Source organism: Dreissena polymorpha, chromosome 13 (genome assembly GCF_020536995.1).
Source record: "Dreissena polymorpha isolate Duluth1 chromosome 13, UMN_Dpol_1.0, whole genome shotgun sequence".
NCBI lineage: Eukaryota > Metazoa > Mollusca > Bivalvia > Myida > Dreissenidae > Dreissena > Dreissena polymorpha.
In genome coordinates, this window is record NC_068367.1 from 36,736,092 (window position 1) to 36,754,593 (window position 18,502).

An 18,502-nucleotide genomic window follows, 5' to 3' on the forward strand; every position below is an offset into this window, starting at 1 on the left:
AAGGAAGACATCTGGGCGGAACTGGATTTTAAGTGTTTGACGTTATGAAAACACGCAAAGCTTGTCTACTGACCTATTGTGTAGACGGCTGTCTGCGGTGTTTTGAAAAAAGGGATTATCATGTGTGAATGTCACTCTGCCGATTTGGTCCATAATTACTGGTAAACATTGTTTTGAATGTCGACGCAACAAGAATACAACTGTGAATATTAAATGCAACTATCAACTCAATAGTTACCACCTTCTTTTAGCAATCAATGGAATAACCTAACTTCAAAGAGAAAATAAATGCATTAGCGAGCAGAAAATTAAATTTGTTCCGACAATTAAAACCATTCCTTATGCATTCCTTGAACGTGTTTACTTGAGTAAGTTATGCCTTTAGACAGGAAGCGGCTTTTCTTTGATTACGTCAAACTGTCAATTCACACAGATTTGCGAGATTTTTAGGGTCCTTGGTAATTTGTTTACATGTTCAGTATAGAAAATCACCTGCTAACATGAAAACTTTGGATTAAATTATCAAAATTAAAACAATGTTGCAAAATGTGTTTATATTAGTTAAAAGACGACGTTTTGTTTGTCGTAAATCAACGAGTTTTCTATACAACAACAACTACTTCTACAACCACGTCGGGATCGATCTATCTTTGTTTTTTTTTTTAATTGTAAATATTATACTACATGTACATGTATGTACTTGTAATAAATGTAATTTTATTTGAAAATCAGGAAGTCAAACAAAACTAAATTGATCGTTATCTCGTAAAATGCGGAGTTACCCCCGCGTTACCAACGCCGAGGGCCGCAGCGTCGGCTTATCAGTTTTGCCGATCGTTAACCGCCGCGTCGAAAATCATGCAAACGCTGCGTCTGGCGGGATTTTCTTAATCTCCCTCCAGGTCAATCACCACGGAGTATGGAGGGAAATTGGGGAAAACGCGTGGAGTGTACTGTAGGCTCAAAATTAAGGGAGAAGTCACTTCTCCCTAAAGCCAAAATAGGGTGAATTGGTAACAAATTTGGAAGAAATGGTACATTTGCGTCATAGAATTTAGTTTTACGTATATTTTGCAGCAACTAATAACTTAGTGGTTTTTGTTCAGCTTTCAATCAACTCTTCACTTGTTTTATACAGTAAGACACGTTAAGTGTATAAAACCAACATTTTCCTTATTTCTCATTGATTGTTGATTATGATTGTACTTCTAATTACTTTTTTTCGCTTTACAGGTGTATCAAATAAACTTCAATTGTAACAAGCCAGTAATGTTCAGAATCTTTTTACTTCCTTGTTAATTTTAAGCAATTCAACATTAAATCAAATTCATATTTTGTTACAAATATTTGTTTTAAATTAAAAATTCATTTAAAATCTCATTTTACAGCAGAGATTCCAAATCTGACCTGTAAATGAGCCCCATATTTATTGCCAGTGCTAGGTTACATCTTCCCATTTGATCATTCCTTAGTATTGTTTTAATGGGTCATTTAACATTGCTGAATCATATTTATTGGTAGCCAGCAGAAGGCAATTAATCAAGGCATCATCTATTAACAATTTCAAGAAGTGTAATAGCTCCAGACTGTTCTTTTGAATGTTCAACTTTGCATGACATGTACATGGGGCACTAATGGCTGAGAATCCTCCTGTGTCGAATTCTCCACATCAAATTGATTTTAATGGTCAATGTCTGGCACAAAGTAAATCATTAAAAGGAGGAGAAGTCATCGCCTATTTCGCCCACTCGCAGACCCGTGCTGAAATACCTTAAATTTGAGAATAACTGATGTCAAGTTGTTAATATTATATTTACTAAGGTTCTAGCCATAGAGCTGCATAAGTAAATTAAGTTCATTTAAAAAAAAAATAACCTTCATTTGGGAAATATGTAATTTTTCCCAGATTGGGAAAGTGCGGTTTTTCAGTACTTTACAAAGAAGGAAAAAAATCGCTTATTCAAATGGTACGAAAATATGCTCAAACCCTTCAAAAGCTATGCAAATTTACTAATAAGAATAAATATATTTACTGAAGTTCAACCCATAGAGTTGGATATGGAAATTGACTTAATGTTACATTTTATTTACAAAAAAAACACAATTTACTCACCAATATAAGGCAGTCATTTGGAAAAGATATACTTTTTTACATTGTGAATTTTCTAATACTGGTCTCAAATTTGACCCAAAAAAACCCCACTAATTATTGTATACTTCATGGTTGTTGGCCTGTTACTGTATGTGATGGACTAGAACAAGAATTTCCCACCTGATCAAGTTTCTGTAGTTGAATTCTTTGCTGTTTTCATTCGGTCAACAGTTCAATTTGTGCTGTAAAGATTTCGTACATTGTAGAATGTGTCCCCATCCATTATCTGCAATGTTGATCATATTATAGCCAGCAGCCAATTTTTATTGTGTGAATAAAACATCTTTGTGACCTTTCATACACTAATTTTTCGTTAATTTTTCTAACGATACATCGCTTACTTGATATTTTAATATCTTTTGTAGATGGACCATTTGTATTTGTGTTCTAAAAACTTAAAAACCCATCCTCTAGTCTTATCGTTTTAATAGATTTCCAACACTACTAACAACATTAGTACAACCAAATTATGTAGTATAAGTTTCTTGCATCACATTTTGGAATTTTGTTTTTCATTTTCTGTCTGCAAAGGTATACATTTGATTTAGATAATGATTGTTTGGTTTGTAATTATTTCTGGGCTATATTTAGTGTGAGTTTTGGCCACCCCTCTGACCGGTTTAAACCCCCCAATGATTTGCCATTACTGTTCCAGTTTTAATAATTTTCTGTTTATAGTTGTTCAAGTAATTATATAGGGCTGGATAAGCACTATAATTTTTTTCCTGAAATAATTTCTTGATTTTCATTGTTTGCTGTATTAAAAATTTAATTTAGGAAAGGTCATTTTTGTGTGCCGTGTACATGTGTAAATAACTTGGAAGTATTTTCAGCCATTTACAACTATGAGCAATATTGTTTTTATAATTGTTAATTGTTTTCTAATTTGCATGTTGTTGTTTTTTAACATTATTCACCCAGTTTTTATTCCATTCTATTTGGTTTTAAAAGTACAACTGCTAGATAAACTGCACAGTGTTCTTGTCCATCAGTGACAATTGCAAAACCTTATTCTATACACATATGGTGTTTGTAAACCTCTAAGTCTTATTGATCACAAAGTAATAGACATTAACAATACTCAATTGTCCATGTTACATAAATGCAAAACATGTCTATGGTGAGGGACAAGTGATAATTCTTTGTTTCCATTTCTCCCAACACTACATCAATACATCAATACAACTGTACGATAACTTTAAGTTACAATCTTTTGTACGTTTTGAAAGCAAATAACTAAGATTTTCAAATAAACTATTCTTACTTGTGCTTTGAGTGGGTAGACTTTTTCAAACTAAATACCTCTCTTAGATGGGCCACAGGCCAACAATCATTTTCTGGTTTGCACTTAACATGTGCAAACAGCATAAAACCAGCACAGCCTGCAAGTTACAGGTTTTATGCTGTTTGCTGCTCATCAGTATCTAAGGGTTGGAAATGAAGCTTTTAAAACTTAAATCTAGTAGGAAAGGTCTCAAATAACATGTAGCTTTCTATAAAGGGACTACAAATGGGTCAAAATCTATGTGGTAAAGGGTTAATGGTCCATTTAATACATTGTTTAAAGATTTGCTTATAATTATAGCGGCTACTGTAACAGACAGCTTGAACCTTAACATTTGTGTAAAGCTGCATTAATTATAAATATTAGATGCATCAGTGCTTTTGCTGGGTTTTGTTAATTCAAACTCTTGATGATAATAATACCTTTGTTGCATTTTCCATTCCCTCAAGCCGTGCAGTGTTCAGTTACTGTTTCATGGTTAAGATAAAGAAGAAAATTAATGCTGGCAGTGTTTAGAAAGAATTGCATTGTTAGGGATTTGCAATGGTTATTAGTCCGCTACCGGTTTCACCGGTTTTGTCTCCGTCCGTCCGTCACACTTTTCTGGATCCTGCGAAAGTTTCAAAGTTCTTAACATTTTTTCATGAAACTTGACATATTGATAGATGGCAATATGGACATTATGCACGTCATTTCATTTTGTTCCTACGTCAAAAATTCTGGTTGCTATGGCAACAAATAAACTAGAAATACTGCTGAAAATGGTGTTTTTTTCTGGATCCTGCGATAACTTTAAAAGTTCTTAATATTTTTTCATGAAACTTGACACATGGACAGATATCAATATGGACATTATGCACGTCATTTCATTTTGTTCATACGTCAAAAATTCTGGTTGCTATGCCAACAAATAGACTAGAAATACTGCTGAAAATGGTGTTTTTTTTTGTTTCCTGCGATAACTTCAAAAGTTCTTTATATTTTTTCATGAAACTTGAAATATGGATAGATGGCAATATAGACATTATGCACGTCATTTCATTTTGTTCCTACGTCAAGAATTTTGGTTGCTATGGCAACAAATAGACTAGAAATACTGCTGAAAATGGCGGTTTTCTGGATCCTGCGATAACTTTCAAAGTTCTTCATATTTTTTCATGCAACTTCAAACATGGACAGATGGCAATATGAACATTATGCACGTCATTTTATTTTGTTCCTACGTCAAGAATTCTGGTTGCTATGGCAACAAATAGACTAGAAATACTGCTGAAAATGGCGGTTTTCTGGATCCTGCGATAACTTTCAAAGTTCTTCATATTTGTTCATGCAACTGGAAATATGGACAGATGGCAATATGGACATTATGCACGTCATTTCATTTTGTTCCTACGTCAAGAATTCTGGTTGCTATGGCAACAAATAGACTAGAAATACTGCTGAAAATGGTGGTGTTCTGGATCCTGCGATTACTTTGAAAGTTCTTAATATTTTTTTGTGAATCTTGAAACATGGATAGATAGCAATATGGACATTATGCATGTCATTTCATTTTGTTCATACGTCAAAAATTATGGTTGCTATGCCAACAAATATACTAGAAATACTGCTGAAATTTGTGTTTTTTCTGGATCTTGCGATAACTTTAAAAGTTCTTAATATTTTTTCATGTAACTTGAAATATGGATAGATTGCAATATGAACATTATGCACGTCATTTCATTTTGTTCCTATGTCAAGAATTCTGGTTGCTTTGGCAACAAATAGGCTAGAAATACTGCTGTAAATGGCGGTTTTCTGGATCCTGCGATAACTTTCAGAGTTCTTCATATTTTTTCATGCAACTTGAAACATGGACAGATTGCAATATGGACATTATGCACGTCATTTCATTTTGTTCCTACGTCAAGAATTATGGTTGCTATGGCAACAAATAGACTAGAAATACTGCTGAAAATGGCGGTTTTCTGGATCCTGCGATAACTTTGAAAGTTCTTAATATTTTTTCATGCAACTTGAAACATTGACAGATGGCAATATGGACATTATGCAGGTCATTTCATTTTGTTCATACATCAAGAATTCTGGTTGCTATGGCAACAAATAGACTAGAAATACTGCTGAAAATGGCGGTTTTCTGGATCCTGCGATAACTTTCAAAGTTTTTAATATTTTTTCATGCAACTTGAAATATGGACAGATGGCAATATGGACAAAATGCAGGTCATTTCATTTTGTTACTACGTCAAGAATTCTGGTTGCTATGGAAACAAATAGAAAAAATGAATAATAAACAGGTAAACTACATTCTTTCAATTAAATTTAACAAAGGCAATCTCTCCAAAATAGATACCGGTAGGAGACTTTTTTTGCTTGGCAATAGTCTTGTTTTTACAGAATGAATTGCTTTTCCTATTTCCCAACGGGGAGTATTTTTCATTCAATTTGTAAAACATAAATTCAATGATGTCTTAGAATTTTGTTAGGCATTTCAAGCAGAAATCTCTCTGTTCTTCCTTGTTATTATTGCTAATTCTCTGCTACTATCAGTTAAGTTTGTTGTGTTGATATTGCGTATTCCTGTTATTTGTTAATTTGTAGATCTTCTTTATAATATTCTGGCAAAAGGTCACTGGCCTAAAATTATATTTAACAACCACTTTGGATGCTATTTTATCCAATTTGTGAAAAATTGCACTCTTTTTAACAGTGGTCATTAAGAGTTCATTGTGGTGTTTAATCTACAGTATCCATACCAGGAAACATCAGATTTCTGTTTTGAGATGAAAACTTGTAATAAAGAAGTAAGGATGTCAACACATTTTCTGATATGATAATATTCATAATTGAGAGAAAGGGTTAGTATTGGATATAAATTCAATATCCAAATATAGGCATAGAAAACCAAACCACAATATTCCTCATTAATTAGGCACAGGAATACTTTGTTGTTCATGTTTATTGATTATATCTCCACAGGCTGTAAGGCTTCTGCAGGCAGTCTTCACACATACCATAGGATGTCATAAACATGCTCTATTGAAATGTAATAAAGGGATTAACTACAGATGGTGCTTTCATGCACTAAATACGTTGACAGGGTTGTAAAACAGACAAAAACTCACCATCTGTCAGCCAGTAAGATGCGCATACTTAGTGATAATAGCTGATTGATTAAAGTTTTAGAGGCTTCATTTCCAACCATTAGTTACCGATGAGCAGCAAACAGCATAAAACCTGAACAGACTGCGAGTTTCTTGCAGGTTGTCCTGGTTTTATGCTGGTTGCAAAAGCCATTTTCACTTTGCTTCTTATGGGGGAAAGGGTTAATTATGTTTCAAGAAATCAAGTGTATTCATCATGTGTGCATGTTGAACATATGAGACCAATACTGAAAATAAAAAAACATGATCAAAAAATGTAATATATAATAACCATGACCATCCTTGGTTTTAGCTCACCTGATTGCTCAGGTGAGCTTTTGTGACCGGTCTTTGTTTGTCGTATGTCCGTCCGTCCGTTAACATTTGCTCGTAAACACTCTAGAGGCCACATTTCTTGTCCCATCTTCATGAAACTTGGTCAGAAGCTTTGTCCCAATGAAATCTTGGCCAAGTTCGAAACTGGGTTGTGCCGGGTCAAAAACTAGGTCACTAGGTCAACAAAAAGAGAAAAACCTTTTAAACACTGTAGAAGTCACATTTCATGCCCAATCTTCATGTAACTTTGTCAAAATGTTTGTCTTAATGTTATCTTGGTTGAGTTCAAAAGTGGTTTCGATCCGTTGAAAAACATGGCCGCCAGTGGGCAGGGCAGTTTTTCTTATTAGGCTATAAAGAAACCTTGTTAACACTCTAGAAGTCACAATTTTTGCCCAATCATCATGAAAGTTGGTCAAAACATTGCTTCAATTGATGTCTCGGACGAGTTCGAAAATGGTCGAGATGGTGAAAAAACATGGCCGCCAGTGGGCGGGGCATTTTTCTGTATATGCAGGGCTTTCCTTTGACCCGAGCTCCCGGGTTTTGACGCTTGAAAATTACAGAAGACCCCTTTTTGACTCTTGAGAAAATTACGTCATGCGTCACATTTGACCCGGGGGAATATACCGACTTGCGTCAACGAGATCAAAAGTTGTTAAGACTAAGCGATAATTGGCTCGGGGCGGAGTATCTCATTTAGTACACGCTAATCGTTAACGCTCGTTTCCAATCATCGAAGCACAAGTCCACCCAGTAGGCGGAGTTTGGTTAAATAAGAAATCTAGTATTGACCAATTAAAACACTGCTGGTTCGATGACGCGTGTATTAACTTTCCATTATTTATCATAGCGTTTGTTATCAGCTGTTTGCGGAAAAGACGTGTATTAAACCCACATAGTTGCAATAATCCAACTCCCAGCTATTGACCCTCAGGGCTGTACGTATGTACTCATAAAAGCTCAGAGCATTTAAGAAGAACTATAAACCCACCAAAACAGAATGGACTCATCCGCGTCCGTTTTAATAATATTCAATATAAAATAATAACATCCATATCCACAGAACACCGTAAAGCATATTTTGAGATATTTCCAGAGTATGGCAGAATGTATTTCCAAGGCTTTATGTTTCCATCACTGTTTTACTTCATGACTGCTCAGTTCAAAGGCGCGCGAAAGTTATGCTGGCATAATTGTACTGTCTACAACATCAAATTACACGCTTTGCATCAAAGTTGCTAAAAATAACTATAGAACCGATATAACTGACCTTGTGGCAAAGTGACAATTTTTGCATGAGCTAATTGATTACAAAATACATGTAGGCGTAATAATTGACCGTTTGAGAAGGCATAGAAAACGGCGTGTTTGTCGCACGTCTTCAGTGAAGATGGCACATGAAATAATTAAAGGGCGTCGGAATTTTTGATGGGATTAAATACGGAGGCACCTTTATCGGCGAGTAGAAATAATTTCCTTTTACAGTTTACCGATTTATATAGGCTATTGTGTTTAGGTACCACCCGTATGTTGTTGTTTTTTTTGTGATAGCCAGCGGAAATGTGTTTTTTTCACATTTTGGATTTCATTCTTAATTTAATAGCCACGCGAAACGGTCAAATAAAGTTATTGGATAAAGTGTAATTGTGCAAAGTGTAATTGTGCTTGTGCATTCGGAAAATGTCGCAGAGAAACCTTTTCGAATTCAGAATCGGTAGTAACTCTGAAAGTGTGTGTAAGACGCCAACGACAAAGCGTACTTTAGATCTAAATGACAGTGCTCCAAACACCCCCAAACGTGCGAAAGAAGAACATATGACATATTACTCTGCTGTATACATGAAGTTAATGATGTATTAGAATACATGTTTTGTATTTATTAATCATTGAAATATTGTGTTTAAATGCATAGTGTTGTAGTGACAGTAAAATGTAAGAAATTAATGTTAACATACATGTATCTTTTAATTTGTTGCTTTTTATTAGGGATGGCAACGGATACCGATTTCGGTATTCGAATATTCGGTCACCCTTCCGAACGAATATTCGGATATTCGGTCAACATCTGTCAAAGTCAACTTTGTTTACCGTACCATTACTTCATGAATTCTACTTTCGTTTTTACCGGCAGTTCACCGGAAGTGACTAAATATTGACACAGCGTTGCCGTCGCTAATTCGAAGCTGATTTTGTTGATTACTTTTTAAGTTTTTATTGTTAAAATTGAATGACAAAAACTGTTTTTAAACTATTAATATCGTACATCAACAATAGAACGAGAAACATAATATTACATGACGACAAAATAATTACATGACAAAACAGTTATATCTACATATAATTAAAGCTGAACTTAAACGAATTATGTACATAGCCACAACACACTTTGAACCTGTTAAACAGACTAAACAGTCAGTCTTTTAAAGTTGCCACGTTTAAAAGACACTTGGATCGGCGACTTCTTATCGGATGATGTCGTGAAATACTTCCAAGCAGCGGAAGGCGTATGTGGCATTTTGCTTGGACAGATATTTACTTTATGCGTTTAACAATTATAATATTTTCAATTAAATGAGGGTGCAATACCAAAAACATTTCTTTAAGTATAATACCTGATTGAATATTGAGTAATTAATTAATGTTTGAACCATACGATACGCAAATACTCATTAGAGGTTGAGTAAATTATTTTCTAAAAGCTTTTTTGATTGGACAACATGATTATAACCATACGATCTGTTTTGTTTTTCACACCAAGTCGGCTCTTTCTTTACTCATTTAATCTTTGATCATTTTAAATGTAATTCGAGTTATTAGATCAAGACGAGTCGGTGTTTTAATTGCCATACGGTCTTATTTGTTTTTTACACAAAGTTGGCTTTTCCTTTACTCATTTAATCTTTGATAATTTTAAATGTAATTCGAGTCATTGGATCAAGTGCAGGTCGGTGTTTTGATTGCAGACGCGATTTGCACCTATCATAATTTTGACACAAAGTGTCTGGCTTTGTTAGCGGGATTTATGACCGGTATACTGTCATCACCATAGCGACGCATTATCGCGCCAACCGGAATAAACATTATGACACGGGGAACAACTTTTTTCAACAATGTTTGAAGCAAATTTTACGAATACAAAGTCTTTGAAATTACTCGATTTTTTATTTTTTCGTCCGAATATTCGATTCGGAAAACAGTATCCGAATATTCGGCCCGGGACCGAATATTCGGATATTCGGATATTCGTTGACATCCCTACTTTTTATATATTATAGCTCAGTAATTTGCTTAAATTGCAAAAAATCATTGACTCTCCTGCGTTATTATTAGGACTCTCAGAAGTTTGATTTTGACTCTTGAAAATATGGTCCCAAGAGTCCTTGACTCTTGAGATTTGAGGTCTAAGGAAAGCCCTGTATATGTATATATAAAGTGGCAGTTTTCCCTATTAGGCTATAGAGAAACCTTGTAAACACTCTAGAAGTCACAATTTATGCCCAATCATCATGAAAGTTGGTCAAAACATTGGTTTTATTGATATCTCGGACGAGTTAAAAAATGGTTGGGGTCGGTGAAAAAACATGGCCGCCAGTGGGCGGGGCATTTTTCTGTATATGTATTTAGTGAAAACATGTGAGCACAGTAGAAGTCACATTTTTGGCCCAATTTTCATGAAATTTGCTCAGAACATTTGTTTCCTTGATACAAGAGTTGAGTTAAAAATGGTTCCGGTCAGTTGAATAACATGGCTGCTGGGAGGGGGGCAGTTTTCTCATTATCCCACCCCCCCTTTCGAAGAAGAGGGGGTATATTGTTTTGCTCATGTCGGTCAGTCCGTCCACCAGATGGTTTCCGGACGATAACTCAAGAGCGCTTATGCCAAGGATCATGAAACTTCATAGGTACATTGATCATGACTCGCAGATGACCCCTATTGATTTTCAGGTCACTAGGTCAAAGGTCAAAGTCACGATGACCCGAAATAGTAAAATGTTTCCGGATGATATCTAGGATCATGAAACTTCATAGATACATGTACATTGATCATGACTTGCAGATGACCCCTATTGATTTTCAGGTCACAAGGTCAAAGGTCAAGGTCACGGTGGCCCAAAGCAGTAAAGTGGTTTCCGGATGATAACTCAAGAACGCTTATGCCTAGGATCATGAAACTTTATAGATACATTGATCATAACTCGTAGATGACCCCTATTGATTTTCAGGTCACTAGGTCAAATGTCAAGGTCACAATGACCTGAAATAGTAAAATGGTTTCCGGATGATAACTTAAGAAGGCTTAGGCCTAGGATCATGAAACTTCATAGGTATATTGTTCACGACTCGTAGATGACCCCTATTGATTTTCAGGTCACTAGGTCCAAGGTCAAGGTCAAGGTGACCTGAAATAGTAAAATGGTTTCTGGATGATAACTCGAGAATGCTAATGCCTAGGTTCATGAAACTTCATAGGTATATTGATCATGACTCTCAGATGACCCCTATTGATTATCAGGTCACTAGGTCAAAGGTCAAGGTCGCAGTGCCAAAAAACGTATTCTCACAATGGCTGTCAAGGTCACGGTGACTCAACTTAGAAAAATGGTTTCCGGATGATAACTCAAGAATGCTTACGCCTAGGATCATAAAACTTCATAGGTACATTGATCATGACTCGCAGATGAAAAAATGATGAAACTTGACCAGGATGTTTGTCTGGACAATATCTTGGTCAAGTTTGACATTTGGTAAAGATTGAATGAACTGACTCCTCTTAGGTGAGCAAACTAGGGCCATCTTGGCCCTCTTGTTATTTTTACCCAGGGCTTTTTTTATTTGGGAAAAGGGCCTGGCAGTCCATTTTGGGGGGAAAATCGCTCAATTGGTGTAAAAAAGTGCCATGTGCCCTCTAATTTCAATGTCACACGGTACCTTTTTGCACCAAGGGGGTAAAATAATTGACAAAACTGTAAAAGGGAAAGACTTATCCCAAAATAAGCTTGACATTTGGGGAAAATTGCATCATTTTACAGAAATTCTCTAAGAGGAAGGGGTCACTCTCTCGGGGGAAGGGGCTATATCCCTTGCTAAAGAAGAGAAAAAGCCCTGGTCTACATGTATCTCTAAAATAAACAATGCAGTATACCAGGCAACCACAACCAATTTCATACAGGCTTAATTGAAATTAATTTGGATGCTACATGTATATGTATGTATTGCATAGTCTGCCATAATGACATTATAAGCAATAACAATTCTCAATTGCAATGAATGTGGAGACATTTATCTGATAAAATCTATTTCTATTTTACTAAAAGGAATTTTATTACAAGTTCGAAAGTGCCTGGTATGAAGGCAATAAATACTGTGATGATTATATGCATATGCTGATATCTGCCATCACTTAATGTTCATGTGACGTAATGTATAATTTCAGTTTGATGAACGAGGTAGTGCACACGTCGCCCACGATAGGCAGCAATGTAGAGGAGGTGGTGTGGAAGAATATACACTTCCTCATGTGGGATATTGGGGGACAGGAGTCCCTCAGGGCTTCCTGGAACACTTACTACACAAATACTCAGGTACATATGAGCCTTGTTCTGAGAAAACAGGGCATAATGCATGTGCGTGAAGTGTAATCCCAGATTAGCCTGTGCAGTCTGCACAGGCTAATCAGAGACGACACTTTTCGCTTTTATGACATTTTTATGACTGCACAGGCTAATCTAGGACGACACTTTGCGCACATGCATTATGCCCAATTTTCTCAGAACCTGACTCATATGTTTATCAAAATACTTGTTACACCAATACTTAGATATATGTATGTAGAATTCTTAATTCACTGACACTCACAGATACTCAGATATGCGAAATACTTATCATCCGAATGCTCAGGCATTTTACACCAATTTTCAGGTATGTGGAATACTTATTACAGCAATTCTCAGGTATATTACACCAATACTCCGATATACTTCACCAATACTAAGCGTATACAGAAAGATATTTTACACTAAAATGTAGGTATGTGCAATACAATACTAAAGCCTTAAAAACTTAAATTATTAAGAAAAGTCTTTAATTTAATTGATTTTCTAAGGGATAACAAACTTGTCAAAATGCGTATCTTAGCAGTAAAAGGGTTAAGGAAAGGCTCTGGCTGGTGTTTAATAGTGTATATGCCTGTTTCAGTTTATCATACTAGTCATCGACAGTACGGACCGTGAACGTTTGTCCATCACCAAAGAGGAGCTTTACAAGATGATGGCCAATGAGGTAATGCTCTAGAGTGAAAACATCACCTATATTATTTTTAGCCGGATTTTTTTCGAAAAAATCTCGGCTTATAGATTGATGTTGTCGGGCGGGCGGGGGGGGGCGGGCGGGCGGGGTGGCGGCGTGCTCGAAAATGTTAAAGTTCTTATTTCATGGTATAACTTTGGTATGCTTGGACCTAGAGTCTTCAAACTTGACATGAAGGTTGGCCAGGATTAACAGATGACCACTGGTCATTTTAAGGTCATTCATTTGAAGGTCAAGGTCACTGTGACCTTCAATATAAAAAATGTTAAAGTTGTTATAACTTTGGTATGCTTGGACCTAGAGTCTTGAAACTTGACATGAAGGTTGGCCATAACTAGTTAGTAACCACTGGTCATTTCAAGGTCATTCATTTGAAGGTCAAGGTCACTGTGACCTTGAATGTAAAAATGTTAAAGTTCTTATTTCATGGTATAACTTTGGTATGCTTGGACCTAGAGTCTTCAAACTTGACATGAAGGTTGGCCAGGATTAACAGATGACCACTGGTCATTTCAAGGTCATTCATTTGAAGGTGAAGGTCACTGTGACCTTCAATATAAAAATGTTAATGTTGTTATAACTTTGGTATGCTTGGACCTAGAGTCTTGAAACTTGACATGAAGGTTGGCCAGAACTAGTAAGTAACCACTGGACATTTCAAGGTCATTCATTTGAAGGTCAAGGTCACTGTGACCTTGAATGTAAAAATGTTAAAGTTGTTATAACTTTGGTATGCTTGGACCTAGAGTCTTGCAACTTGACATGAAGGTTGGCCAGAACTAGTAAGTAACCACTGGACATTTCAAGGTCATTCATTTGAAGGTCAAGGTCACTGTGACCTTGAATGTAAAAATGTTAAAGTTCTTATTTCATGTTATAACTTTCATGTATATGCATGCATTCAAAACATAACACAAGGTTTGCTTATGCCTTGAAAAGTACTTACATTTCATTTTGACCTTTGAACAATATTTCAGTAATTTAAGTATTGCATTGACAAAAACACGAAAGGTACTTTCCTGTCATTTAAATAAAAAATCCGGCTTCAATGCGGTCATCTCCGACCGCGGAACTCTTGTTCCAGTAATGTCATGACATTTGGGTACGATTTCGCAAGTTTTCTAATGCTAGCTTTATGAAGATGGACCCATGCTTCCAAATACAAGAAATATAAGCAGGGGGGCATTTTCGGGCGTGCTTTTTGTGAAAACTGGGCCTAATGACTGTGTATAAAAAGTCATCCCAGATTAACCTGTGCAGTCCGCACAGACTAAGCAGGGACATAACTTTCCTGCTAAATGGCCTTTTGTTTTTTGAAAGGCAGTCAAGTTTTTAGAAAAATCCAGCTTAGGCGAAAAATATTACTCCTGGCTTAGCCTATGCATACTGCGCAGGCTATCTGGGCTGACACTTTACGCTGACATGCATTTAGCAAAGTTTTGCCAGAAGATTGCTCATGTACAGTTTGCATTGTGATCTTTGAAAACATCAATAAAACTAATGACTGCTCATAATTGTGTTAGCAAGGCTATAAAGCACAATGAAGACATGTTCAAAACATGTGACAGCTGCTATTTTAAGACGGCTCTCATGCAATATTACAGCATAGGGTCGTAATCAGTCTGTTGTTCGTGTATAACTAAGTGCTTAAATGATCAATTGTTTAAGAAGGCAATTTATAATGTCTTAATTAAGACATATTGTGTATAATTTGAAATTTATTGACAAATCGACAACAATCTGAATAATGTAATTGAGTATTTTTGTCCATTTATGCTCTAGTTAGCTTTAATGAACACTTTTAGCGTGCATTAATGCTCAGTGAACCTTTAATAAATGTGTATATCTATGTTAATACATGTAGTCTGTTGCCATTTTAACAATATTTTGGAAGGTGCTATTAAACAAATATATTCATAAAACACAAATATTATTATCAAAATATGAGTACCGATATATAAAGTGCTACTCAAGAATACTTGTTCTTTGCATTAGTTAATTAGTTTGTGTATCATAATTTACAGCAATATAATAATTTTTTTATGTTTTCATCATGTCCTTGTGGTAATAGGTTATGATACACACTTGCTACTCTTTGCCCTGGGTTATAAATCAGGGTGCAGGTTCAATGGGGTTCACAGGGGTTTACACACTGACTGGACAGAATGTAAACACACTGATTAGAACTTATTTTTGCAAATATCTCTATATAAATTTATTTAAATACATTTGCAAAAATCTTTAGAATGTAATAGACAGTTTTTCTTTCAGTTTGTTCTGATATCTTAGGATTTAAGAATAAATCATTGAATACGTCCGAAATAGTTGCCAAAATTTCATGTTGCTTATATGATGTACACATTGAATTTTTGGCCAAGAACACCGTCTTATCAAATAAAGTAATTTTGATGTATTTCACATTGCCATAACCAGCATAAAAACCTGTCTTTCATGCACTTGTTGAAATTCTTAAGAAAAATTGTTTAAAACAGTTATTTGAAAAAAAAGCACCACATTATAACATTGGTTTATATTCATTAACGTTTAATTGTGAACCCAATATAATCACAGGATCCGGCACCCTGTAAATGAGTAGCTGAGAAGGTTCAATAATAAGCAAATGTACCTTGGCTGCAAACTGTGCTGAGTGTAAACTGGCAGCTCATGTCCCAGTGAAGGGATGGGTCACGGGGAATGTGGGAGGTGGTCTGTTAAAGATCTTCCGTCACACAACACCTTCCCTTTCATGCTTAAAATGTTTGTTTAAGTCCTATTTTCTGTGCTTAATCTCAGTTATTGCAATTTTGGCTAATAAATTGAAAAGAAAAAGGTGTAGCTAAACTGAATTGTTTCCTATTTAAACTTTTGAATTTGTACCCAAGAGCTAATTTTGAGAATACTTCAATATCGCAATTATCAAAAGCACACACAAGCCCAGCGCTGGTAACTGTTGAACAAGGGTTGCTCAGGCTTTTTGCTTTTATGGATTATTTTTTAGCTCATCTATTTTTTGAAAAAAAAATATGAGCTATTGTCATCACCTTGGCGTTGGCGTTGGAGTTGGCGTCGGCGTCCGGTTAAGTTTTGCGTTTAGGTCCACTTTTCTCAGAAACTATAAATGCTATTGCATTCAAACTTGGTACACTTACTTACTATCGTGAGGGGACTGGGCAGGCAAAGTTAGATAACTCTGGCGTGCATTTTGACAGAATTATGTGCCTTTTTATACTTAGAGAATTGAAAATTTTGGTTAAGTTTTGCGTTTAGGTCTACTTTTCCCAGTAAGTATCAATGCTATTGCATTCAAACTTGGTACACTTACTTACTATCATGAGGGGACTGGGCAGGCAAAGTAAGATAACTCTGGCGTGCATTTTGACAGAATTATGTGCCCTTTTTATACTTAGAAAATTGAAAATTTTGGGTAAGTTTTGTGTTTAGGTCCATTTTATTCCTTAAGTATCAAAGCTATTGCTTTCATACTTGCAACACTTACTAACTATCATAAGGGGACTGTGCAGGCAAAGTAATGTAACTCTGACTGGCATTTTGACAGAATTATGTGCCCTTTTTATACTTAGAAAATTGAAAATTTGATTAAGTTTTGTGTTTAGGTCCACTTTATTCCCACAGTATCAAAGCTATTGCTTTCATACTTGCAACAATTATTAACTATCATAAGGAGACCGTGCAGGCAAAGTTATGTAACTCTGACTGGCATTTGGACGGAATTATGGGCCCTTTATACTTACAAAATTGAAAATTTGGTTAAGATTTATGTTTTGGTCCACTTTACCCCTAAAGTATCATAGATATTGCTTTCATACTTGAAACACTCACAAACTATCATAAGGGTACAGTAAAAGGACAAGTTGCATAACTCTGGTTGTCATTGTTACGGAATTATGGCCCTTTTTTGACTTAGTAACTTTGAATATATGGTTAAATTTTGTGTTTTGATCCACTTTACTTCTTAAGTATCAAGGCTATTGCTTTCAAACTTCAAATACTTTCATGCTATCATGAGGTTACTGTACCTGGCAAGTTGAATTTTACCTTGACCTTTGAATGACCTTGACTCTCAAGGTCAAATTATTAAATTTTGCTAAAATTGCCATAACTTCTTTATTTATGATTACATTTGATTGATACTTTGACGAAACTACTCTTACCTGACATACCACAATAGACTCCACCCAAACCATCCCCCGTGCCCTCCCCCCCTCCCCCCCCCTAATTTTTTTTTTTTTTTTTTTTTTAACATCATCTCACAAATGACCACCACACCCTCACACTATACCCCCACCCCCCCCCCCCCACCCCCCCAATTTTTTTTTTTTAGTATTTTTTTTTTTTTTAAACATCATCTCACAAATTACCACCACACCCTCAAAAAATCCCCCCCCCCCCCATCACCCCCCCCCTTTTTATTTATTTTTTATTTCTTTATTTTTTCGCTTTTTTGGAAGATAATGTAATAATTGTCCACAACCCCACACTATACACCCCTCTTCACTCCACCCCTCCCTCCTTTGTGATTGAAAATGAGAGTCCCTTCACCTTTAAAAAGAAAATAGATGAGCGGTCTGCACCCGCAAGGCGGTGCTCTTGTTTTAAGGAGGTATCGCTTGAACAAAATCCCATGTAGACGGAAAGTGTCTTCCCGGATCAGCCTGCTAATCTGGGACGCAACTTAACGCACATGCATTAAGCCCATTTTTCACATAACGAGGCTGTGTGTTTGCAGGACCTTAGCAGTGCTCATCCTTGCTTTCCAGTTTAGGCAGAAAGTGTTGTCCCTGATTAGCATGTGCACACCTCACAGGCTAATCTGGGACGCAACTTTACGCTCAAGCATTAAGCTCAGTTTTCCCATAACAAGGCTCCGTGTTTGCAGGACCTTAGGAAGGCTGCGGTGCTCATACTGGCCAACAAGCAGGACATCAAGGGCTCCATGTCGGCAGCAGAGATCAGTCAACACCTCAACCTCACCTCAGTCAAGGACCACCCCTGGCACATACAGGCCTGCTGTGCACTCACCGGCGAAGGGTATGAAGGGTTCTTGTATTTTATGTATTTATTGTATTTAATGTTTATTTTAATTCGTATATTTATTTTGAAATGTATGTAATTGATTTTATGGACACATATTATTTTTGAGCCTTGCTCTGCCAAAAGGGGGCTTAATGTATATGTGTTAAATGTCATTGCAGTTAGCGTGCGCAGACTGCACAGGCGAATAAGGGACACCATCTTCGCTTTTTTATAGAATGTTTC

At 36.0% G+C, this 18,502-nt stretch overlaps 1 protein-coding gene across 1 annotated transcript in view; it reads left to right on the forward strand.

Moving 5' to 3' along the window:
• LOC127854882 (ADP-ribosylation factor-like protein 5B) overlaps nucleotides 1-18,502 on the forward strand; it is a 32,631-nt gene that overhangs the window by 8,299 nt on the left and 5,830 nt on the right. The window contains exons 3-5 of the mRNA XM_052389989.1: nucleotides 12,354-12,501; nucleotides 13,115-13,198; nucleotides 18,123-18,274. Of these exons, the coding sequence (XP_052245949.1) occupies nucleotides 12,354-12,501; nucleotides 13,115-13,198; nucleotides 18,123-18,274 (384 nt within the window). The remainder of the gene's footprint in view (nucleotides 1-12,353; nucleotides 12,502-13,114; nucleotides 13,199-18,122; nucleotides 18,275-18,502) is intronic.